At 35.8% G+C, this 26,010-nt stretch overlaps 4 protein-coding genes across 5 annotated transcripts in view; 1 reads left to right on the top strand and 3 right to left on the bottom strand.

Annotated features, from left to right (window-relative positions):
* LOC123265052 overlaps positions 1-24,536 on the bottom strand; it is a 193,858-nt gene extending 169,322 nt beyond the window's left edge. Inside the window, exons 1-2 of the mRNA XM_044728635.1 lie at positions 23,586-24,536; positions 20,241-20,387 (exon numbers count right to left, since the gene is read on the bottom strand). The gene's annotated coding sequence lies outside the window, so the exon portion shown is untranslated. The remainder of the gene's footprint in view (positions 1-20,240; positions 20,388-23,585) is intronic.
* Positions 1,720-5,094, bottom strand: LOC123266046. The gene has a single exon (XM_044730074.1). The coding sequence runs from the start codon at positions 5,092-5,094 to the stop codon at positions 1,720-1,722; it is 3,375 nt and encodes a 1,124-aa protein (XP_044586009.1).
* Positions 5,946-9,784, top strand: LOC123266045. The gene is made up of 3 exons (XM_044730073.1): positions 5,946-6,603; positions 6,687-6,864; positions 7,108-9,784. The coding sequence occupies exons 1-3, from the start codon at positions 5,946-5,948 to the stop codon at positions 9,782-9,784; spliced, it is 3,513 nt and encodes a 1,170-aa protein (XP_044586008.1).
* Positions 12,141-15,498, bottom strand: LOC123265043. Of its 2 annotated transcripts, none has more exons than XM_044728624.1 (4): positions 14,515-15,498; positions 13,966-14,447; positions 13,581-13,901; positions 12,141-13,511 (listed from the first exon to the last, which is right to left on the bottom strand). In XM_044728624.1, the coding sequence occupies exons 2-4, from the start codon at positions 14,048-14,050 to the stop codon at positions 12,421-12,423; spliced, it is 1,497 nt and encodes a 498-aa protein (XP_044584559.1). In that variant the 5' UTR covers positions 14,051-14,447; positions 14,515-15,498; the 3' UTR covers positions 12,141-12,420. The 2 variants fall into 2 exon arrangements, with proteins under 2 accessions (XP_044584559.1, XP_044584560.1); XM_044728625.1 differs by having other exon boundaries at positions 13,966-14,431.
* Positions 24,537-26,010: the final 1,474 nt, after the last annotated feature.

Below are 26,010 nucleotides of genomic sequence, written 5' to 3'. Positions count from 1 at the left end.
CGAGAAGACTTTCTACTGGATTTCTCAAAACTCTAATCGAGCTCTTACGTAACTTGAAGGGTTTTTGGTCTTGAGAAAGACCGTTTGGTTGAGAAGTCTTGAGAAAGACTGATGAGTTTAGTTTGGTGTTTGAGTCAGCAAACTACTGAATAAAGTTCTAACTGGCTAATGATGACGTACAGTCACACGCTCTCAAAAGAGAGCTAGTTGGGTTGCTCTGAGAAGAGCAGTTAAGTAGCGCTGAGAAGTGCTATTTGGTGGTTTTAGCTCTTAGAAGAACTGTTTTTCAATGACTATACGTTGATATAGTCTAGGTGTGAGGCAGAGCAAGCCTTGCGCGCTTGTTGCCGACAAAACTATAGCAGGTAAGCCTTGCGCGCTTACTGAAAACTAAACTGATGATGAGATGATCCGTATGTTGGTTGAAGACTAAACCGATGGTGAGATGATCCGTATCGATGAGATGGTTCGTAGTAAGCTGAAGTGCTCGTTGGGAGTAAGCAAGCTTTGCGCGTTTGCTTGTCCGTACTTTACTATGCTTCGCCAGCCTTGCTCGCTGGTTGTAGAGTAGTCACTGTTTCGCTGTTGTAGTTGAAGGCACTGGAACGACTGGCTGCGGCCCGCTGCGCTGCTACTTATATACTGTCATTGCGGGTAGTGGGGGAATAAAGCGTGCGCCAATGAGATGGCTTGCTCGAGGTGATTGAAGTGGGGACGTTTCGACCAATGGGAGAGCGTCAGGAAAATTGAAGAAAATTGGGTACCGAAAAAGGCGCGGACCGTGGAGAAAGCTCCTGCTAGTTAGTTCTAAGTTACAGCTGATTCACAAATTTTCAACATTCTCCCCCCCAAAAATTCGGAGTTTATGCAGAATTTTTCTTTTTAATGAGAATCTTCTTGATGCGGTAATAACAAGAGAAGAGCTATACCTCAGTATACCCCTACCGTGCGGTGTGTTTTCATGCAGGGATAGGTATACGGTCAGTCGCAAAAAAGTAGTAATTAGGTGTAACTTAGGTGTAACTTAGGTGTAAATTAGGAGTAAATTTGCTACTTGCTACTTGTTACCTGCTACTTAATATTAAAAATACATTAGAAATAAACTCTTTTTTTTTTTTTTTTAAATAAAATAAAAATTTTAATATTTTCAAGTCTCCACTTATAAAAACTAGCTTATAAAACTAAAAACTCCACTTATAAAGCTAGCTCAACTATTGGTCTGGTAAGAGTAGTTATAGCAGTTTTAAGTGTTACAACTCTAGTGAGACCATCTTTTCCGGGGTGCAGCTGGACTACTCGAGCCAAAAGCCACTTTGACGGTGGATATCTTTCGTCAGTTATTAATACGAGAGAGCCAATCTTGACATCGTCTGTTTGATGGTGCCATTTTGAAATCGTTTGATGAGCCATAAGACACTCTGCTGACCATCGATCCCAGAACTGCTGGAATCTCTCTTGAATGCGTTGAAAATGAGATAGTCGATTTTCACTTATGGAAGTAAGAGAAGGTTCCGGGACTGCGTTGAGTGGGGCTCCTCTGATAAAGTGACCCGGCGTAAGAGCTGAGAGGTCGTTTGGATCGTCTGATAGTGCGCTCAGCGGTCGTGAATTTAAAACTGCTTCAACTTGTGCGAGAAAGGTTGAGAAGTCTTCAAAGGTGAAGCTCGTGTCAGAGAGGGACCGTTGGAGATGACGTTTTACTGACTTGACAGCAGCTTCTCATTTTCCACCCATGTGTGGAGCTCCTGGTGGGTTGAATTTCCAGTCTACTCCATCGTTAGCTAGAAGACGATGCATGTCCTTCGAGCTTTGAGTGGCTTTTGAGAATAGACGTTGGAGTTCTTTATCAGCTCCCTTGAAGTTTGTTCCACAATCACTGTGTAGAGTTTTACAAAGTCCTCGTCTACTTGTAAACCTTCGAAATGCTTTTAGGAAGCCTTCTGTTGAGTAGTCTGAAACAAGTTCCAGATGTATAGCTGACGTTGAGAAGCACACGAAGACTGCTATCCATCCTTTAAACGTCTTAGTTCCTCTTCCTTGGAAGGTCTTTAAAGTTATTGATCCAGCATAATCAACTCCAGTTGTTTCAAATACCAGTGATGGAGTGACTCGAGACGCAGGAAGGGGTGCGATTCGTTGTTGAGTTCTCACAGCTCGAATTCGAGCACACACTAGGCAGCGTTGAATGAACGACTTGATAGGGGCTCGGCCCCTCAAAATCCAGCATTGACGTCGCAGATATGTTAGTGTCAGCTGTGTCCCGCCATGTAGTGTTCGTGTATGAGCGTCAGCGATGAGAAGTTCAGAAAGCTTGCATTGACGAGGTAGTATGAGTGGGTGTTTGCTTTCCTCATCGAGTAGAGAATTTTGTAAGCGACTTCCCACTCTTAGCAAGCCTTGATGATCTAATCTGGCTGTTAGTCGAGAGAGGGCATGGGACTTCGGTAACTGTTTCCCTGATTTGATGGTGCTGATCTCTGAAGAAAAGTATGCTTGCTGGGTAGTTTTTATCCAAGAAATTCTGGCTTTTTCTAGATCAGCTGGACTTATCGGTGAGATGGACACGCTTGAGTTTGGAGTTCTTCGGAAGCAGGAGATGGCTCGTTGACATAATGCAGTTATTCGTAGAAGCTTTTGTAGGTCCTTGTGGAAAGTATCTACACGTGGTAGGTCAATAAGGTCCCAGACAGTAGGTTGGATAATAGCTGCTAGAGAGATGCCAGGTCGCTCTTCTAGGTCTTCAGTAGGAGATGGAGCTATAGATGTTGGCCAGTGCTCAGGAGATTTCGCTAACCATGGAGGTCCAGACCACCACAGAGGATGGTTAATCAGTTGATGAGCGTCTAGTCCTCGAGAGGCACAGTCTGCTGGATTAAGTTTTCCTGAAGTGTATCTCCAGTTGGCGTTTGGTAATGCTTGATGAATAGAGGCGACTCGGTTGCCAACATACTCCTTCCATTTCATGGGATTATTTTTTACCCATGCGAGCGTTATAGACGAGTCAGTCCATAAGAAAACTGGGATGTCCTGGAGATCTAAAGGGGATTGAATGTGTCTCATGAGATGTGAAAGAAGGACTGCAGCAGACAGCTCAAGTCTGGGGATAGTCAACCGCTTGATTGGAGCTACTTTAGTATTTGAGCATACTAGCGTGATTTTTGAGCTTCCTTCTTGGTCGGTTACTCTGAGATAGACAACTGCAGCCATTGCTAGCTGGGAGGCATCAGAAAAACCGTGCAATTGTACAGAATAGGAGTCTGATTGAAGTTGGACCCACCTTGGGACTTGTAACTCAGTGAGTTTCGAGATATCTTCCCGAAACTTGGTCCATTGGTTAATTGTGTCCGGGCAAAGTGGCTCATCCCAGCTCAACTTTTCCAACCATAGCTGCTGAAGCAATATCTTGGCTCGAATGACAACCGGTGAGATTAGGCCTAATGGATCAAAGAGCTGAGCTACCTCTGAGAGAATCGCTCTCTTTGTTATTACTCCCCGTTCAGATATGCTGCCTTGAAACGTAAACGCATCTTGAGAAGACGACCACGATATGCCGAGGACTTTAGACAATGATTCGTCGAACGTGTGAACCGTTGATTTGTCTATCAATTGAGATGCCGATGGGATGATGAATTCTTGACTATTACTTTTCCACTTGTCTAATGGTAGGCATGCTGATGCACACATACTGTTCAGTTGCTGAGCAATTAAGTTGAGATGTTCAATTGAATCAGCTCCACCAGAGATGTCGTCTACGTAGCTACCTTTTAAAATAGAATCTACTGCCAAGGGATAGTTCTCTCGTTCGTCTTCTACTAGTTTGATAAGCGTTCTACAAGCTAGGTACGGAGCAGAACGAGTACCATACGTGATTGTCTTCAGTTGGTATGCTTGAACATCGAGCTGTTTGTTGACCCAAAGGATGCGCTGCAGGTCCCAGTCGTCTGGATGGACCTCTACTTGACGAAACATTTTCACTATGTCAGTCATGAATATGTACTTGTGACGTCTGATCCAAAGTAACACGTCGATAATGTCTCGTTGTGTCTTTGGACCAGTGTACTGTATGTCATTTAGAGATACTTGTGTCGTGGTTTTGTAGGAGCCATTGAACACTACTCTGAGTTTCGTAGAAGTGCTTTGTTCCCGAAGAACTCCGTGGTGTGGTAGATAATAAACATGTTGTGGCTCAGGATCGTCTTTGGGGACGGATACCATATGTCCTAATGTCTCGTACTCCTGCATAAAGTCAAAGTAGCGTTGTTTAAGTAATTCATTGGAGTCTAAACGTTTGAGAAGTCTTAAAAGACATCTGTAAGCTGTATGTCTAGAATCTCCAAGTTGCGAGACGTCTGAGGACAGTGGAATGCGTACAACATAGCGGCCTTCGGAATTTCTTGAGTGCGTGCTAACATAGTGATCCTCACATTGGGTGTCGAGTAAACTCCAGGATGGTTTTGCTGGTTCTGGGACTTCTTCTTGGACCCAGAATCGGGTGAGTGAGTCTTGAAGCTGGTCATTTGTTACTACATGCAAGAATCGTAGTGCTTGATCACTAAGCTGAGATGAAGCTGGTCCTAGAAAGGCCCATCCAAAAACTGTGTGAATAGCGATTGGTTCATCTAAGTGGCCCTTGATGATTTGAGACGGCTCAAGGATACAATTGAGGGTATCTGCTCCAATGAGAACGTCGATATTTCCAGGTTGTAAAAAGTCTGGATCGGCTTGTTCTAATGTGCTTAAATGGGGCCAATGTTGGTCTGGAATGGCCACTGATGGGATTCGAGTGGTGATCTGAGGCAACGCGTAAGCGCGGATGCAGACTTGTTTGTTAGAGTTGCATGACTGTAATAATAGTCTTGTCTGGCCACTAGTTGTGTTGGACCTTTGGTTACCAACACCCATGATGGGAATCTCTGCGGCTTGACAGTATAACTTGGCCCTTTTTACTATATTGGTTGAAACCAGCGTTAGTTCGGATCCAGTGTCGATGAGGAGGCGAACTAATGTTGTAGTTTGATCTGGAGAGACTATGACGGCCTTGCAAGTAGCGAGAAGAACTGATGATCTAGTATCAGTTGCTGCCAGAGTTACCATGGTTGACTCAGTGTTTATCTGCTCGGACTGAGATGTCTTGATTTTAGTACTTGGTTGAGATGACTGTAAGCAGTGAGTGCCTAACTGGGGATGGCTTTCTTTCTTGAGAGGACTGTCTTGATTCTGTGAGTTTTGCCCTGATTGTCATTGCGGTGAGGCTTATACTACTGTCTCGGTCTGAGGTGACTGAGCTATGGAGTTCAGTCGGTCTGAGAACGCGGCTAACGAGGTTCTGGATTGATGTGGAGCAGGAGTCTTATAGAGTCCATGCAGCAGTGTGTGATGGCGGCTCTGGCACGTTTTGCAGGATTGCGGGTTGTTGCATTTATACACGTTGTGTCGTCCTAAACAATTATAACTATAAGTGAGAAAATAAATGTGATACTGTAGAGTGAACGAATCGAGCTCCTGAATTTTTTATATCTATAGTGGTTATCCTGAGTGTAGTATTGGACTATTACCAATAAAACAGTGTTTAATAAATCGCTTTACATAATAGTTAATTAATCTTCACTGGCATGTGCCTTGATTTTTGATTACAAGAGAATTTATAATCAGCACTTAGATAACCTAGAAATTTTGGCTTAATCATTATTATTATTATTTCTCATAGACATCATTATTATTATGATTTGGGTGACCTGCATGCCATCTCTTGGTTGAGTTGTGTAACATATCATAAAATAGTGCAGCCGGTAAAGTTTATACGCGGCGCTGTGGAGTATTAACAAAAATAACAACAACACCTGACTGTACCTAGTGTTATTTTTTCTTGTTTTTGTCTGATTTCTCTCTGTCATTCAAAACAGTTTTTTTTTTCGGCACAATTTCTTCTTATTTAATTTTCAAATATGGGGGACAGTGAGAAAAAGAAACAGGAAGATGCTTTAGGAACTATCACACAACCAGCTAAATGCCGAGCTTGCTATCATGTTATGCTATCATCGGATATTGTGCACTGTATCAAATGTTCTTCTGGCTATCATCCCCTCTGTGCGAAAAATGCCGGCAAATTGACCAATGGTGCCATTCAAAAATGCTGCGGGCCCAAGAAAAATGCCACTGTTGACGACATTAAGGAGCTACTTGGTCGCTTGAGAGCGGATATCAATATTGATCTCCAAAAAACGGCTGAAAATCTTCGTGGGTCATTTGAAGAAGCGACAGCAAAACTGGGTGCCAGAATTGGTGCTGTAGAGGAGAAAAATACCTTGATCGAGAAAAAGGTTGATGATTGTCAAAAGAACCTGGAGATATGTACTGACTCGATTAATGTTATTGGAAAAAAAATGCAATCATTAACGTCAACTGAACCGAATTCACAATATGCCTGCATACTTGCCGAAGTTGAAGAGAGAGAAAATCGTAGAAAAAATGTTATGGTATTTGACCTTGCTGAATCTACTGCAGCAACAAATGCGGAACGTGTTGCCCATGATAACAAGGCAATATCTAATATCTGTGCTGCACTTGATTTAAGCTCGGCAGGTTTCCGATCTTATCGCATTGGTAAATATACTACTGCTTTACTAAAACCGCGGCCTCTAAAGATTGTATTCAGTAATTCTATCCTTGTTGAACAACTTATACAGAATCTTGTGGCGAAAAAAAGAAGCACAGACTTACCTGCAATCCTACAAGGAATATCGATCACGAGAGATCTAACGCCGCTACAACAATCTCATCAGAAAACAGTAAAAGCAGAACTCAGACGTCGCCAAGCAGAAGGGGAAGCAGACCTACGTCTTGTGATGAGGAATGGATCCTACAGTATAACCAAGCAACGTCATCGAGAACCAGTGACTCCAATCAACATCGCTCAATATTAAACACATCTATAAAACAATTTAATATTTATTACCAAAATGTCCGAGGATTAAATACCAAATTGCGTAAAGTATTTTTAGATACAATTGATTCTGAATTTGACATATATATATTTACGGAAACCTGGCTTAACCAGGGAACTTTTTCTTCTGAGTTATTTGATGCTAATTTATTTTCTGTTTTTAGGTGCGATAGACGAGAGACATTCAGGAAGACCGGAGGTGGTGTACTTATTTCTTGCAACCAAATTTATGACGCAAAGTCAATTAATTTGGATTTCATTACGCAACGGTTTCCCCAAATAGATGCTGTTGGTGTTGAAATAGGAGCTAGCAATTTTATCTGTATTATAGCAGTATACATTCCACCTGATCTCCACTCCCAGATATTTGCGGACTTCCTGGACTGTCTCTCGTCATCTATTATCATGGATGCCGATTCACTGATGCTCATTGGTGACTTTAACTCTCCTCTCTTCCACGCACACTTCAGCAGCAGCAGTTATAGTAGCAAATCGGAATTATTACTATCCTTTATTGCATTACATAACCTGAATCAATTCAATAATGTGCTGAATACTCATGGGCGAACGTTGGACTTGGTATTTTCTTCAACTGACTGTTTAGTTGAACGTGTTGAATATCCTATCGTTAAACTCGACCAATATCACCCTACATTAGCTATTACCTTGCAACTGAATATCGAGAAACGTCGTAGTGTTTCTAAAAAGCCGGTCGGTGCCTTTAACTTTCATAAGTACGATAAAGACAAATTAATAACTGAATTAGGAAATATAGACTGGTCACCACTACTTGATAATATTGACCCTGATGCCAAGTGTAAACTTTTTTATAAGATGTTGGAGAAAGCATTTAATATTGCCATTCCTCGTGTTAAAGGCACTACATATTGCACAACATTATACCCTACTTGGTTTTCGGGTGATATTATTAGGGAATGTAAACTTAAAGATAAATACAGAAGAAAACTACGGCAGAATCCAACACCCTACCATAGAGAGCAATTTAAAGCATTACGTAAGTCACTAAAAGATAAGATAAGGTTAACATATAATACACATCAACAAGAAATAGAAAACAATATTTCGAAAAATCCAAAATGTTTTTGGAACTACATTAAGTCAAAAAAGCAGCATAATCAGTTCCCAACAAGCTTCTTAATTGATAACAGAGATTGTTCGGACCCGCAGCAAATTGCTAATTCCTTTGCATCTTTTTTCAGCAGTGTGTTCAATCCCTTGGACACCCTGCCGGCTTATAATAATTGTGGACATAAACATTTAGGACAACTTAAACCGCCGAAAGAGTCAGATGTCCTAGATTGCATAAAGAAACTGCCCAGTAAATGGTCTGCTGGAACTGATGGCATCCCTTGCATTATTGTAAAAGATTGTGCGAATGTCCTAACATATCCATTGACAATAATTTTTGAATCCTGTATATCTGTGGGTACTTTCCCGCGGGACTGGAAGGAGGCTAAAGTCTGCCCGATTCACAAGTCTGGGGATAAATCCAATATCAAGAACTATCGCCCGATCTCTATCATCCCTACATTTGCAAAAGTATTTGAAATGCTTTTGTATGACCTGATCCTCCAATACTTCAAGCCAATTGTCTCACCCTCACAGCATGGATTTTACAGCAAGAGATCAACTGTTACTAATCTTTTGCCCTATACTCAATATTTATATGACTCTCTTGCTGAAGGATCCCAGGTTGACGTCATTCATACTGACTTTGCTAAAGCATTTGATAGAGTTGATATCTCCCGATTAATTGATGCTTTGAACAAGTTGGGTCTGCCAGAGCTTCTAATCAAAATGCTGAGATCATACTTACTAGGGAGGCTGAATGTAGTGTTGTACAATGGGTATCTATCAGTACCCTATCCTACGACTTCTGGAGTACCCCAGGGGTCTAACCTAGGGCCACTACTATTTATTATCTTTATTAATTCTATTGGCAATCATATTTCTTGCTTCTTTGACCTTTTTGCTGATGACGCAAAATATTATCTTGCAGTTAGATCCGTAGATGACTGTGTTTACCTGCAAAGAAATCTGGATGTTGTTGCGGCTTGGTGTCGCGACAATAAGTTACACCTGAATGAGGAAAAGTGTAAGGTCATCTCATTTTCCAGATCTCGTAACCAGATTCGTTTCGATTATAAAATTAATGGTGTTGTGCTACAGAGAGTTAGTTGTTGTAGGGATTTAGGAGTTAACTTTGACTCCAAGCTTGCTTTCTCCCAACACTACAGGTCAATTGCTTTATCAGCAACTAAAACCTTAGGTTTTGTTATCAGAGCAACTAAGGACTTTAAGAACTTAAATACTATAAAATTGCTTTTTGAGTCACTTGTTCGCCCAAAGCTTGAGTATGCAGCGCTAGTGTGGTCACCCACTTATAAGAGACATATTATGTCCCTTGAAAAAGTCCAACGCAGATTTTTAAAATATTTATCTTGGAAGAAAAATGGTACGTATCCTGCGATTGGAATCGATTACTTAGAACTGTGTGCTGATGCTGGGGTGTTGACCTTGGAGGAGCGAAGAAGTTGTGCCGCGATACTGTTCGTAAAAAATTTATTTCGAGGTTTTGTGGACTGTTCCAAAATGCTGGAAACTGTTCCAATTAATGTTCCATCTAGAATAAATAGAACAAAGCTTTTATTACGTCCGAAAGTATCGCGGACAAATTTCTCTCAATCTTCTCCCCTGCACAGGCTGATTGCTGTTTGCAACCAAATAGACCAAAATGGGAACTGTGAGGTGGACATTCTAGCTTATAACCAGCCACTGACTTCAGGTGTGTTGGCCTCCATGATAACTCAGTACCGCTAGACATTTAGTAAGCCAGTATAATTTGTCTTTAACTTTTATCCTCAAGTTAAACTTAGAGATGCACTGTATATGATTGTTCTGTAACAGGGAAAATCGAACTTCCCGGGGTCATTATCGACCCCGATAATTGACGCACGGTAGGTAAGGGTTTTCCCTTACTTTTCGATTTTTGACAAGAGTTTCGACTTGTCACCGGGCGTGCTAATCAAGATTCCCCACTACTGTTCCCGGAAAATGAAGCGGGGCGTAACAATAGGAAAGTTCGAGAGCCTGAGCTGAGGGTTATAAAAGAGCGAGCACGAAAAACATCGAGGCTTTTTCCCTTCTGGAAGCCAGTGGCCTTTTGCCTTTTGTGAATCAGTGACCTTGTTGAGATTAGATGAGTCAAGAGAGTGCAGTTTTGAACGCCAACGATAGAAAGCAACTACTGAGGAGTTTATTACGGTATTTGGAATTGGACAAGCCCTGACCGGAAGCTAACATAGTGGTTTGAGACGACAAGATGCCAAGCGGCGGAGCCAGCCAAGTTGGACCGGAGTATCAGTCGTCGTTGGATAAAACAATAATTGAGTCTCCAGGTATTTTCGATTAATTCAGGCCAAAATTGATTATTAATTTAATTAAGAGGCTGAAATAATTAAAATTAATTTCTCGAGCGGTCATTTTTATATTAGCAAGTTTTGTACTTTAGAGATTCATGCGCCAAGGTCATTTAGCTAGTTTTGTTATTGGATATTTATTTTAAAAGAATGAGATTAATAGTTTATTTGTGAATTTACTGTAGATAATTTAATCAGTAATTTATTATAGGCCTGCTGGCTATAATAAATTAATTTAGTTAATAATTTTCGGGATATAAAGAAAAGTAAATTTGAATAAGAAATGAAAATGCGTAATTAAGTCAGTGAAGGTCATTCTAGAATGTATGTAGTTAAGAGTTGTATTGAGACGCTTAGGATTCGAATAGTTGATGTTTAGAATTTTGTCTAGGAAGATTAAATTTAGTAAATCCTGTAATGAGTTCAGTAGAATTTATTAATTGAAAATATTAGTAGAAAATTTAGTAAGTGAACTAGTACAGAAATTTAGTGATTATGTAATGTAGTAAGATTTATTTGCAGTAAACAAGTGTTGACGTAAAATTTAGTAGATTACGATAGTATTGTAAAGTTTTGGAAAATTAAATTTAGGCCGGTGGATAAATGTAATTGAATTGTTTAAGTTAGAAAAGTGCTAAATCAATTATTAAATAATTGATTGAATTAAGGATAATTTATTAGATAAATTCGATAAGAAAATTTGGTGAATTTGGTAAATTTAGTTAATCTGGAGATTAAATTTATTTAAGGAAAATTGGTTAAAATTTTATTTAAGAAAATTTGAGAAATGAAGTTAACGTCCGGTGGATGATTTTATATGGAATTGAATAAGATTTTATGGTATTCCGTCAGGTAGACGAGGTTGTTTATGTGAAATTAGTTCAGATAATTGAATAATTAAGAAGTTTTTATTGGGTAAAATATGTTGTTTGTTATTCCGTCAGTTGGACGAGGGTTTAAGAAATTAGGAATCTAGATGCGTAATGGTCTATGATTAAATTTAGAATTTAGGAATCTAGATGCGTAATGATCTATAGTTGAAAGAATTTAAGGATATTTAGTTGTAAGTTTTGGCAAGTGCCTGCGTAGGTGATAGGTCCTCACAATTAAGTAATTGATAAGTTAATTTTAAGGGTAATATTATTAAGGAATTTTGTTAAAATTAAATTGTTTATATTAAATAAATAATTGAATTGTTAATTGTTAATAATTGTTTCTCAGTATTAATTTTTCAGCCTTTCTAAACTTCTCACGACCCGATCTTTCCTTCTCATGCTCCCCGGTTTCTGGGACACCGAGTATAAAATCCCAGTGGCGCCCTTTTCAAAGAGGAAAGGGGTGACCAATTGGACAGGGCTAACCACCCCGTTACAGTTCATAACTTAACTGTATTAATTAAATGAACTGTATATGGGGTATTCCATGTCAAATCGACCATTTTTGAACTCGACCCCTTCAGATTTCGCTGAAACTTTTTCATTCTTTTCTACCCTTTGAAAAACGCTTTTGAGAATTTTTTCAAATTTTTTTGACCAACCCAAAAAAAGTTATGAATTTAAAAAAAAAATGGCTCTTTTATTTTCAAATAGCCATAACTTTTTTTGACATTGACTTTGGGTACCTTTTTTAAATTTTTGTTTTTGAATGAACTTTTGAAAAATTACACAAAAAATTAAATACGTTAAATTTAACGAAATAATCGGATTTTTCGAATAAAATCGTGATTTTTTCAAATCACGTCGAGTTTTTTATTTTTCAAAAAAAAACTTCAATTAATTTGACAACTATTTCCGTGAAGCCCGGAATGGGCCGAATTTTTTTTTTATTTTTTTTTAATTGAAAAAAAAATGTCAAATTTTCAAAAATTAACAAAATTTTTTTTTTCGTAAAAATTACTTCTATAACTGAATAAGTCCGATCCATCGATTTTTAGAAATTATATAGTTTACCTACAAGCTTTACGTGCCATTATAATGACTGGGATTAATGATTAATACAGTTAATTCTCAATGATTTCGAAAATAATGCATCAATTATTTATTTATTTTCTCTCTGACGCTTAAATATTTTACAAATTCTGTATTCATTCGAGTTTGAAAAGTTTTTAACTATCAAACAACCATTTTTATCCGGAATTACACAGTGTATTTGATGAGTGCCTACAATTGGTTTGGTTTTTAAGAATCGTTCATTTAAATCATTTGCTGCTGCTTCATAATCTTCAATGGGTGAAAACTTGACCATAATATTTGGCAAATTATCCGGATCAGATGCCCATTCAAAAAATCCGATAGGCGTTGTTATTTGCTTATCAACTGCAAGTTGGAGACTCGCTCTTGCTGCAAATCGTTTGAGGATGCCTCCAATCCCATCACACGGCCCTTTACCATGGGCAGTCGCAAAAAAATGCCATTCAGCAGGAATATCAAAATCCTCTTCATGATAGTATAAATTTACAAAATTTTTGAAATTTTTGAACTGTTGAGGAACCCCATCAGAAAAATAATAAATTTTATTGCAGCGTTCAGGAAGGTCTTTTATATAATCGGTTATTAATTTGATGAAAACATGAACAGCTACAGCATCGTGATTATTACAGTCTGAAATAATCGCTAAACTCTTGTGTTCAAGTTTGTCATTTACTTTATAGTAAATAACCACCGGAAAAACAGTGGCCTGGTCATTATTCCAGTGAAAACCAGATGCTGCGTTCTGCACTACAAACGCATAATTTTCTGCAAAATCACAAATGACAACAAATTCATTTGGTTGTAATGTTTCTTTCAATGTTTTTAAAAATTTTGCTTGTTCCTTAGCGATGAATGTGTGAGGAAGAAGAGTCTTTAATTCGCCACAAAAATTTTCGACAAATTCTTCTGCTGGCTTAATAAAAGTTTCTAAACTGCATCTTGGTTTTGATATCCAATACTTATACGTAATATTTTCGATTTCTTGGTCCTCAAAACATGTCAATAAATTGTTACTCAACTCATCTACCCCCGGACAGTTCTTACATCCACCCAAATAACATTGATACGATGGAGTCTTACAAATAATCATATTCAAGCAATCACTGTAGTGTTTCATAGGATTTTCTGTATTTCTTGTTAAAGAGTAAACATTTGCACCTAAAATGAAAGGACATAAGTGAACTAAAAATTCATGCATTTATAATTATTAACTAGTTTGATAATTACCAAGCATCATCAATTTAACGTTTTGGTGGATCGTACATACACAAATAGTATGTGTTCCACTTGCTCCAGCTAATATACAATGTTTTGGTCGCAAAGAAGCAAATTTGGAAAATCCAAATTTTTCTGTAGGGTTAGTTTCATGGAAACATTGGTACAGTTCTTTTAAATTAGATAAAATGAGTCGTTTTTGGACGTGGATTCGATTACCATCATCACTTCGAATCGAAACAAAGTCTTTCATCCCGGGCATCGGCGCACTATACTCATCATCGTTATAAAAATTCTCAACCTTTAATTTCACTTCATTAGTAATTGTTTTCCCTATGATAAAAAAAATGTTAAGTAATTCAGTTTTTAGTTGGTTTTGATTTTATGCTATACATACCTAATTTTGACTCAGGTGTTGACAGTATACCTTTTTCTTCAACCAAATTTTTAGCCACCCTTGACCAATGTTTTGATGTATTCATAACTTCACAGATATGTCTTTCACTCCAATTTTCAGGTAGCAATGTTAAAATTTGTATTTTTACAGATTTTTCTGTGTCTTTATCGTTGAATTTGTCGTGTAACTTTTCAATTAAAGAGCGAAAATTTGCAGCATCATCATCGATCGACTCATCATCGATCGACTCATCATCGATCGACTCTTCATCGGTTGAAGAGAGCAAAACTTTTTCAAGCTGTCAGATATTCGATTTATTTTGTTGTTCAGAAATCGATTATTATTCAATTTTCTTGATGGAATTGGTGATTGATTTAACAGTTGTAAGGCTTGGTTTATTATGGGTAGTTGAGTTGCAGCGCTAACCTGGGATGCAGATGTTGATTGAGAACCTTGGGGTTCGCTACTGAAGGACAAAGAACCTTAAAAATATAATAAAACATATAGTTGCTAGAAAAGTATTTGAGTATAAATAATTAAATAACTTACGGAATGATGTAGATAAAGGGAGATCTGTGGCAGTTGTATTGCTATCATTGTCGGACTGATCATTAGATTCATTACTGTCACTAGAGTTATTGCCTTCATGATCATTTACATCAACAGTGTTCGTTTGTTGATTAACTAATTCGGAAGCTTTTTTTCGACACGAACTACATAGTAAACTACAATCATCTAAACTTAACAATAATTTTACACTATCAGTCGCATGACGTAAACCACTTGTTTTATTATGTGGTTTTAACTTGAATGGATTACAACACCGAGAGATTTGCGTTTTTGACTCCATAATGTTTAGATAAATTTATTTTATCAAATAGAGATTTTAATATTATTTAAATAACTGATCCTTCAAGAAAGATTAAAACAGAAAAGTGTGTATAAAGAAGAGGAATAATTTTTTTATTTAACAAATGCACCAACTAGAATCTTCCATTAAACAATAGATTGCACAACAGATTTATAGGTTAGTTAAAATATTAAACTGCAAAAGTTTCACTTACAAATGAAATCATACTACCGTGTAACATCTGCTTAATTGACTATGGGTAAAGCTATTTTTATCATATTCTAGATTATCGATCGAATTGATGTATTAAAATTTGAATCGTAGGCAGCATAATCGCAGACTAAGCTTATTAGTGGACAATATAATACCTTAAAATCGATTAATAGGACTTATTTAGTTAAAGAAGTAATTTTTACGAAAAAAAAAAATTTTGTCAATTTTTGAAAATTTGACATTTTTTTTTTCAATTAAAAAAAAAAATAAAAAAAAATTTGGCCCATTCCGGGCTTCACGGAAATAGTTGTCAAATTAATTGAAGTTTTTTTTGAAAAATAAAAAAAAAAAAAAAACTCGACGTGATTTGAAAAAATCACGATTTTATTCGAAAAATCCGATTATTTCGTTAAATTTAACATATTTAATTTTTTTTGTGTAATTTTTCAAAAAGTTCATTCAAAAACAAAAATTTAAAAAAAAAAAAGGTACCCAAAAGTCAATGTCAAAAAAAGTTATGGCTATTTGAAAATAAAAGAGCCATTTTTTTTTAAAATTCATAACTTTTTTTGGGTTGGTCAAAAAAATTTGAAAAAATTCTCAAAAGCGTTTTTCAAAGGGTAGAAAAAAATGAAAAAGTTTCAGCGAAATCTGAAGGGGTCGAGTTCAAAAGTGGTCGATTTGACATGGAATACCCCATATATATATATATGTGTATGTATATGTATGTATGTGTATGTGTGTATATATATACATATGTATATATATATATATATGTGTATATATATATATGTGTATATGTGTGTATGTATATATATATATGTATAATATTTGATTAATTATTGCGCAAAGTCTTAGACTTATACTTAATCCTTATTAGATTGCAGAATGTTTCAATTTTTTTTTTTTTTTTTTTTAGCTTTTTTAAGCTTAAATTTATATAGAGTAAGCTATCTATCATTTTGTTAATGAATTAATTAATTAATCTGCATTTATTTTCTGCTGTTTTCACTCTGCAATATGTAAAACTTAGATTAATACTGCTCTTTTGTAAAGTTATTTGTATTAATGACCCTGTTATTGGCCGTTTGGCTGTTGGGTCTGTATTAAGTAAATAAATAAATAAATAAATAAATAACATAATCGTTCAGATTTGACTAGCTGTAGCTTCTCGTCATCGGACATTGCTGCAAAGTCTGGACAGAAAGCCAAATAGTGACTCTTGCCGCAGCACTTGCAGTTGTTATTTAAGTCGTTGACATAAGGCTTAGATTCCCTTTGAGCTGACGTGTCCAAGTGCTCAGCTGCAGTGTGATGTACCTTCGCTGGTTGAGCTGGCCTCTTGTCCTGTCTTGTTGGCTTTGTAGATAGTTTGCCTTGGGCCTCGATACTTTCAAGTGCTCTAGCAGCACCAGTGAGGAAATTAGTAAGCTGCTCTCGTGATGGATAATCCGTTGTAGACCCGAGATGCATCTCCCAATCTTCCCTTGTCTTCGCATCTAGGTGTTGTGTCATGAGATGAACTATAACAGGATCCCACTCAGCTACTGGGATGCCCAGTGCTTTCAATGAATTAGTTGTCTCCGAAACCGTGTTGAGAAGGGAGTTGAGAGTACTTGAGGATCGGGAGCCTGGTGTCTGAACACGAAACAGTTTGTCTAACTGCGCTGAGATGAGAAGTCTCTTGTTCTCGTATCTGGCAACGAGCATGTCCCAGGCGACTTGGAACGATTCTGCAGAAATCTGGATGTTCGAGATGATGCTTGCTGCATTTCCAGAAAGGCTGTTGCGTAGATGGACAAACTTCTCAGCGTTGGAGATGGATGTATTCTCTCCGATCAAGGAGACGAACAGGTCCGAGAATGCTCTCCAGTCTCCAAAGTTGCCCGAGAATGGCAGAATGGGAATCTTTGGTAGAGATGCCGGTCGTACATGTCCCCCGTGAAGGCTGTTGTTTGCCAGAGTAGATCCATTTGGAGGATTTACTGCTTCGATTTCGGCAATTCGTTCTTCTAGTGCAGCAGTAACAGAGATGACAAATAACGTAGCGGCTTTGTACACATTGCGAGCTACGTATGGATCGTCCGCAGGGATCTCTGCTTTAGAAAGAATGATTTTCTCATGCTCGGCGTCAAACTTCTCCCAGTTGGTTTTAAGCATTAGTAGCTTAGCCTTGGCGACGTGAATATTAAACCGAGAGTGAGCTCCAGACTCAACCTCCTTCTGTAGCGATGAAATGAAGGAGAAATTCGTTTGTTGAAGTGCCAATCTGGCCTGTAGTGTAGACATCCTGAGGATCTACATTTACACCACTCTCCGCAGCACTAAGTGCTCCGCAATGCGCAGAGGGTGAAGAAATAGGCTCAAAATGAGACACCAGTACCAGTCACTTAAGAAGTCTTACTATACGAAGCCAGTAAGAGCTCAGAGTTTTGAGAATATCCGGCTCGAGGGACCAGAAAATGTCGTGACCGTCTCGAGAAGACTTTCTACTGGATTTCTCAAAACTCTAATCGAGCTCTTACGTAACTTGAAGGTTTTTTGGTCTTGAGAAAGACCGTTTGGTTGAGAAGTCTTGAGAAAGACTGATGAGTTTAGTTTGGTGTTTGAGTCAGCAAACTACTGAATAAAGTTCTAACTGGCTAATGATGACGTACAGTCACACGCTCTCAAAAGAGAGCTAGTTGGGTTGCTCTGAGAAGAGCAGTTAAGTAGCGCTGAGAAGTGCTATTTGGTGGTTTTAGCTCTTAGAAGAACTGTTTTTCAATGACTATACGTTGATATAGTCTAGGTGTGAGGCAGAGCAAGCCTTGTGCGCTTGTTGCCGACAAAACTATAGCAGGTAAGCCTTGCGCGCTTACTGAAAACTAAACTGATGATGAGATGATCCGTATGTTGGTTGAAGACTAAACTGATGGTGAGATGATCCGTATCGATGAGATGGTTTGTAGTAAGCTGAAGTGCTCGTTGGGAGTAAGCAAGCTTTGCGCGCTTGCTTGTCCGTACTTTACTATGCTTTGCCAGCCTTGCTCGCTGGTTGTAGAGTAGTCACTGTTTCGCTGTTGTAGTTGAAGGCACTGGAACGACTGGCTGAGGCCCGCTGCGCTGCTACTTATATACTGTCGTTGCGGGTAGTGGGGGAATAAAGCGTGCGCCAATGAGATGGCTTGCTCGAGGTGATTGAAGTGGGGACGTTTCGACCAATGGGAGAGCGTCAGGAAAATTGAAGAAAATTGGGTACCGAAAAAGGTGCGGACCGTGGAGAAAGCTCCTGCTAGTTAGTTCTAAGTTACAGCTGATTCACAAATTTTCAACACCCAAGAATCATGAAGGAAAGCCGGACCAGTCTACCGAAGTGCACTGAGAGTTGCAAGCGCCTTCCGCACAATATCCGAGGAGCCAGTGTGCGTCATTTCTGGAACTCTGCCTCTTAGAGTCCTAGCTATGGAAAGACGGAACCTATACCACTGAAAGAGGTCATCTACACTGAGCGCTGAAGAACTGAGAACTGAAGAGCGACAACATAGTATAGCAAGATGGCAACAACTATGGGATGCTGCGGAGAAGGGAAGATGGACTCATCGACTTATACCAAGGATTGACGTTTGGCTTAACCGAAATCACGGCGAGGCCAACTACTATCTGACCCAGATGTTGTCAGGACACGGCTGTTTCCGGGAGTACCTTCATCGCTTTAAGCACGATAATTCCCCAGTGTCCGTCTTACCCAAGAGTTGCTGAAAATGCGGAGCACGTTTTCTTTGAGTGTCCTCGTTTTAACCCACAGCGTGATAAGTTAGAGAAGATCCTGAACAAGAAAATCACACCAGAGTCAATAGTAGAAGAAATGCTGTCATCCGAAGCTGCCTGGAACGCCACAAGTATGTTTACCACCGAAGTGCTTACAGAGCTGCGTTCCATTGAAAGAAAAAGGGCAAATGACAGAAACTAGAAGGAAGGAAAAATAACACCTTAGCCACCAGAAGGAATAGCAGTAGCTAGATCCTCCCCTCATGAAGTAATGCCTGACGGCAGTTTCCATGAGGGATTAGAGGAAAGAAGAAAAGGGGTTTAGGGTTTAGTGGGTAGGGGCGTTAGCGTCGAGTTTTAGTATGACGCTGCGTCGAGTCGCCACATATCCAGGCCGAACAGCTATGCCTGGAATCCGTAAAAAGGATTCCCCCCCCCCTAAGTTAAAAAAAAAAAAAAAAAAAAAAACACACACACACACACACACACACATACATAGTGACACCCTCGCGGGAATAGTCAGGAAAGCTTCCTAGGACCTCAAAACGTCGAGATCTAAAGAAAACTCGATTTTCGAAAAATGGCGTAAAACAAATAACTTCCCGATTTTTGAAAATTCTTAATTTTCTTAGCGGGAAGTTAAAAATTATATATGACTCATATATAATTGTATATGAATTACAGTCAACGCTCTCTGTATTTGACTCGCCCGTATAGGACTATCCTCTGTACTTGACTCGTCCTTGTCCCAAATACCGACAGGTCCAATACAGAGAGCGTTGACTGTATATATATACATCTATATAATTCTATGTGAATTATATATACCTCTATATAATTATATATGAAACATACATAATTCTATATAGTTTTCTTTACTTGGACATGCCTTTATATGAGTATATCAGACTACTTATATACTGATAAGGGTATGAGTACATCAGACTGTAGAAATCCATATCAAGTTATATCAACCCTGATCAGGGATTTTTTTTCAAGTTCATCAAATTATATATAAGTTTATAAGGTTATACAGGCCACATCAGGACCTGTTAAGAAATAAAGTAAAATTATATATGAGTATATCAAGCTATCTCAAGTATAATAGAGACATATCAAATTTATAAGGCTTAATCAGGCCTAATATGGCCAATTTTCATATAAGGCAATATTAGGACATATCAAAAATTAAATATGGACGTATCAGATCATATCAGGCCAGATATGAATATATCAAAAATTTTTTTATGGCCTTACCAGCTCATATCAAGCCTGATCAGAATATTTATTCACGGGTATAGTTTCACCGTGACCATAAATCCGCTAAGGAAGGTTTGGCTATTTATCATCATTGGCGAATCTTACCTGAGAAGAAATGGTTTGGTCTTATGCTGTAATTTTTCTTATTAATTTTTCAATTTACCAAAAACAAAAGTTTTAAAATTCCCTAGGGTTCTCTCACCTGTTAGAAATCATCGAGTTGAATCCTTGTTATAGGTTTATACATATTGTGAACGCAGAGTTGATTAGTGTTTCTTTCCTTCTGCATTACGATAATATTTGTATCAGTCTTTTGCTATCTGCCTTAATAGTTTCATTTTCAACAAGCCTATATGTTTATATAAAAAAAAATGCTCGATAAACTTGATTGAAAAAAAACCTAAAAAAAAAAATTTGAAGAAAATAGGATAGACTTTTCAGCATGAAAGATTAAGCAAACAAAAAAAATACATGGAATATCATACACATTTGAAATAAAGCAAGTAAAAGAGATAAAAAACAAAACATTAAGCTTGATTTCAGTATCAATTTAATTTATTTATTTTTTTCTTAATTTTTTTATTAAATAAAAATAAGTTAACTTACTTATTCAAGAACGAGTTTTTGCTAGAATTTTTAGTATTGATCTCAACTTGTTCAAGTTATATTAGTAGAAAAATTTATATCATATTTCGCCGAAAAAATGCATTTTTATGGACGGAATCAAGCTTCTGTGTTGCAAAATTATCTTAGAATACTTATTTTCGAGATAATTATCGAAAGCACGCAAGCCACAAAATAATATTTTTTTAACAGTTCTAAAATTCGTAAATACCCGGGAAAAAAATTTTTAAATCTACGTACATTGACGTTTAACTAACGCGCCATTTTTTTTATCTTCTTAGATCTAGCTACGTTGATCGACATACATCTCATTTCTCCTATAGCCTGTTAACTTATTTTACATTTACGTACATTTTAAGCTATACATTTGTATTTCATTTTAAATCTCCTTAGGTCTGCATGTATCTAAAAACATGGAAAAATTTAGATGGACGTAAATCTATTCTATTTTTTCCCGACCAAGAGTAAAACAGAAAAGAATAAAACTGGTTCATTTCTGTCACAAAAAACGATCAAGCTTTAAAAAATATATATATATGTGTGTGTGTGTGTGTGTGTGTGTGTGTGTGTGTGTGAGTGTTTTAACCTGGCTTTATTGATGTGACTTTTCTGTAGACCCTTGATGTAAAGGATTTCGCGGATAAAGACATTAAATAACATTAAGAATCTTATTTAAATAATAATAAATAGAATATCACGTGTAACTGTCTTATATTTCTACCTAAAAATAGATACTTCGGCCGGCATTTAGCGTGACAGCCCCGAGGCATGGTCTCTGTTGTGCTTTTCGAAATATTGATCCGTTGACCCTTTATAAAATTTTAATTTTCAAAAATCAAGTCATCAAAATAATATCAATTTGTAAGTTATAATATCTTAAAAATAATATTTCCTGACGTGAATTTAGCGTTAAACCTTTTTTGTGAAATATTTAATTTTGTTAATAATTGTTAATTTTCATCTGATAAACCTAACAATTAAAAAATGTATAATTTTTACACTATAAATAATAGATTACAATGATAGAACTCTTTCTAGTGTTGAATTTAAAAGCCTACGCTGTAATACAATTTAGTTCATCATGTTGAATAATATTTCCAATAAATAGCTTGAAAATAAAATACTCGTTTTTGGCCCAGGGAACAATTCTATTATCATACTGTGTTTAGATATTTTAAGCTTTAACATTTTCCGTGAAGCAGACTTTGTAACCTTAACAACAAGTCTTAGTTTTTTTTTTTTTTTTTTTTTTTTTTATGAAACTGTTACAATTTTATGACAGTCAAGTTTACGCTATTGTATATAACTACATCGTAGAATTCGATACTAATTTCGTCACATTATACTTTATTTTGAAATTGTCTCAAACTCTAATTGAAAAAAATAAGTAAAAGAAGATAGTTGATTTTTTCTAAAGAAATGTTCACGCTGAAAGATCTGCCAAATTTTGAACTTTCACCGGAAATACCCAAACTAAGCTTCTGTTCAAAAATTCTACGAAAATCAAATACATCGTCTCACTCCAAAATATCTCAGGAAATGCCCAAACGTAGCCCCTGTTAAAAGCGGAACTCAAAATTCCAATTTTAAAAGGTTCTCCACGGGAGTTACATTTTGCCATATCCTAATATATATATATATATATATATATATATATATAGCTATATATATATATATATATATATATATATATATAATCCCTGACTAAGAAAACGTATTGAGACAAAGAAAAAAGTATTGAAAAGTATTGGATGAACTAGAAAACCAATACTTTTCTACATTTTTTTCTTTGTCTCAATAAGATAAAAGCCTTAATAGATACTCAACTACCAGTATATGATCACTCCATGTATTTGTATATCTATATTCACAAATATAGATATACAAATACATGGAGTGATCATATACTGGCACATGAGCATCTATTGGGGCTTTTACCTTACTTTTTTTAAATCAGGGATTTCGTTCACCTCAAAATAGTTGTAAATAATTATTTTTTTACTGAAGGAAAATATATTTTTGAATATTGTACTGAGCGAAATTTTATTTTGATACGTACTTTCGATCGATGTTACTTATTAATCAAACATGACAGTAATCAAATCACAATTACTTAAGGTATTGAATTAGGATCTTAAAAACATTCAATTATTCCGAAAATGAGATTGAATAATTCACTGAATTATATTGTATGCAACTCAAATGTAAGTACTGATTTTCCAACTTAAAAAAGATACAAAAATGTAATCAAGTCTAACTTAATTTACTTCACGATAAATAGATTATAATTAAAAAAGAACTTTCAAATACGTGGAAATGTAAGTTGTTTAATCATTTTTAACAGGTTATTTATAATATAAAAATCATAGTTGATAATTTCTCAAAGTATGCGAATCAAAGTTTATCTAAAAACATAACAAAAATTATTTTTCTAGTTATAGTACTAACAACAAACATGTCTTACTCAATGTGCATTTACTACAATCAAAAAATGAAAAAAGTAGAAGAACTGAAATGCTGTAACTACGCAATTAAGCCAATGTCAATCAAAATTCTAATGAATGTGTACTGGCTGTGCAAGTGGGTAACTTAATTTTGAACCTTATATCCTAAAATATTTTTTGAGCCTGCTTAGTGGAATTTAAATCTTAAGGCCTTGACGGAAATGCAATTTTAATGTTTGAAGTTAAATATAAATAAATGCCAATACTATGTAGCACAATTAATTAGACATTGATAAACGGCAGGGTATATATTTATATGTATATATACATATTTCCATATATATATTTCCATATATATATATTTCCATATATATATTTCCATATATATATATTTCCATATATATATTTCCATATATATATATATATATATATATATATATATATACATATTTTCATTTATTTATTTGTTTATTTATTACATTTTTTTTCTAATTAATTAATTCTTATTTTGATATTAAGAATTTTCTAAATTGAAACACCAAAAATTGAGTGTCTGATGACAAATACAAAACGAATTCGATATGACACTTTTATATCTGTATTTTCATTTACAAAGTTATTAATCTGAATCTAAGTACTCCTTACTAATCACTTGATTATTTCGCAACTTCTTTTTAATCGCTTCATCTTTGAATACACAATATGTACATAAGGTATACAAACATTTATCTAGTATTAATGTATTTCAATACAGTGATCAATTAACACTTTATTTTTCGATTGTCAATTTTTCATGAAATCAGAATCGTTTCGTCTATTTTATGTCAATACTTGGGAGAGATAACCTATCAATAATACTGATTAATTTAATACGAAACGAATCTACTAGTATTTATAGAAAGTTTGTGAAATGAACGCTTCGAATAGCTCCATTTGTTTATGTCTTTAAGCTCCAGAAAAATCAATTTATTTGTAAATAAAAAAGAGAATTCATAAGCGTATCAAGTCAGATGAAACAAAAAAACTGTCAGAAACTACACCAAACTATGAAAAAACAAACGTTAAACAGATTATTATTGTCAACATCGGTAAAAGTCATAATTATAGAGGTCTATTTAGATAATTTCATTACGCATGCTGACAAAATATGTTTTAAATTAGAAAGAGTTGAATAACTAAGATAAGTTTGAGGGATACAACCGTAGCAACACATAACTTTTTTTATCGTTGATTAACACATTTGCTCACTCACACACATAATCCTTTTCTTTTGTATTTTTTCAGTCAATTTTATAATCTTACACCCTTAACACTCGTAACCCGCTTCATGACTATGATCCGCCACTATTGAAACTGCCCCTTTTCCTCCGCCTTTCCTTCTTCGATACTCTCTAGCACATTTAGTCAATATTTGTGTTATATTCGTGACTGCTGACCTTTTATTTTTTCACGCTACCAACTTTATTGGAAATACTACCAACACTTAGAGTCAGTCGGAAAGTATATCGTCCATTATAATTAATTATTTGAACTCGAAAACATAATGTTTTATACATTTTGAGTTCTTCGAACTCAAAAATTTAAGAGCAACTGAATAGAACCCTTTTCTGAAAATTAAAAAATATATTTTGAAAGTTTTATCGAACAGGAAAATTGAAAAAATTTTTCAACTTCCCGCTAAGAAAATTGAAAATTTTCAAAAGTTGGGAAGTTATGAGTTTTACGCCGTTTTTCGAAAATCGAGTTTTCAACGAATGTTGACACGTTATAAGCCCGTGAAAAAATATTCTGATCAGGCTTGATATGAGCTGATAAGGCCATATAAAAATTTTTGATACGTCCATATCTGGCCTGATATGATCTGATATGTCCATATTTAATTTTTGATATGTACTGATATGACCTGATATGAAAATTGGCCATATCAGGCCTGATCAAGCCTTATCAATTTATATGTCTATATCAGACTTGATGTAGCGTGATATAATCATATATAATTTTACATTATATCTTAATAGGTCCTGATATGGCCCGATATAACCTTATAAAATTATATATACTTTGATAAACTTAAAAAATTTTTTTTTTTATTTTTTTGATAAAATTTTTTTTTTTTTATTTTTTTATTATGTGGCATCAAAAAATACATACAACTCTAAATTTGCACTTTTTCATCACCAACCCTTGCTTTTTAATACTCATTTTTATAATTTTATCATTTTCTATCCCGCTCGATAACATCAATTATTATCACTTGGTAAGTTATCCCCTCCATCTGTCTACCGGTGTCACTTTTCACCCTGTAAACAGCACGGAGTAGAGATGTTACCTCTACAGTTTTCGGCTATTATTAGTGTTTATGCTTCAAGCGTAAAAGTTAAACATTTTTACTATCTCAGTGTAACTCTCATATCAAATATATTCTCGAGTAACTTTATTATTTATTTATTGATAACTAATATTATTCAATGTAATTAATTATTAATAACTAATAAAATTATTAATTTTGAGTGTAAATCGCACGATCAGTTAATTAAATGACTTACATAACCACTAAAATACTCAACACGTGTCACGAGTTCCCGCAAACAACGGCTATTGAGTTGTAAGTATAAATTATTTTTTACGTTTATTATAAAATCAAAAATTATTCTTTCTTATTTATAACGAAAATATTGTTGGGAATGGTGAAAAACGAATTCGGTGAAAGTTAGATTTTTATTACAATTGGGGAATTTCTTTTTGTGTTTACTTATAAGAGCTCTAACTTCGACAGAATTTTTTTTTTCACTATTTCTAACAATATGTATTTTCGATATAATTAAGAAACATAAAATTTTTCGCTTTCGTAAAACTATCTAATTTTTACATGTATATTTAATTTAATCAAAGATAAAATAAATG

Source organism: Cotesia glomerata, linkage group LG5 (assembly GCF_020080835.1).
Source record: "Cotesia glomerata isolate CgM1 linkage group LG5, MPM_Cglom_v2.3, whole genome shotgun sequence".
NCBI classification, from domain to species: domain Eukaryota; kingdom Metazoa; phylum Arthropoda; class Insecta; order Hymenoptera; family Braconidae; genus Cotesia; species Cotesia glomerata.
Note: the sequence above shows the minus strand (reverse complement) of the source record. Positions and strands in the feature narration are given on the sequence as shown.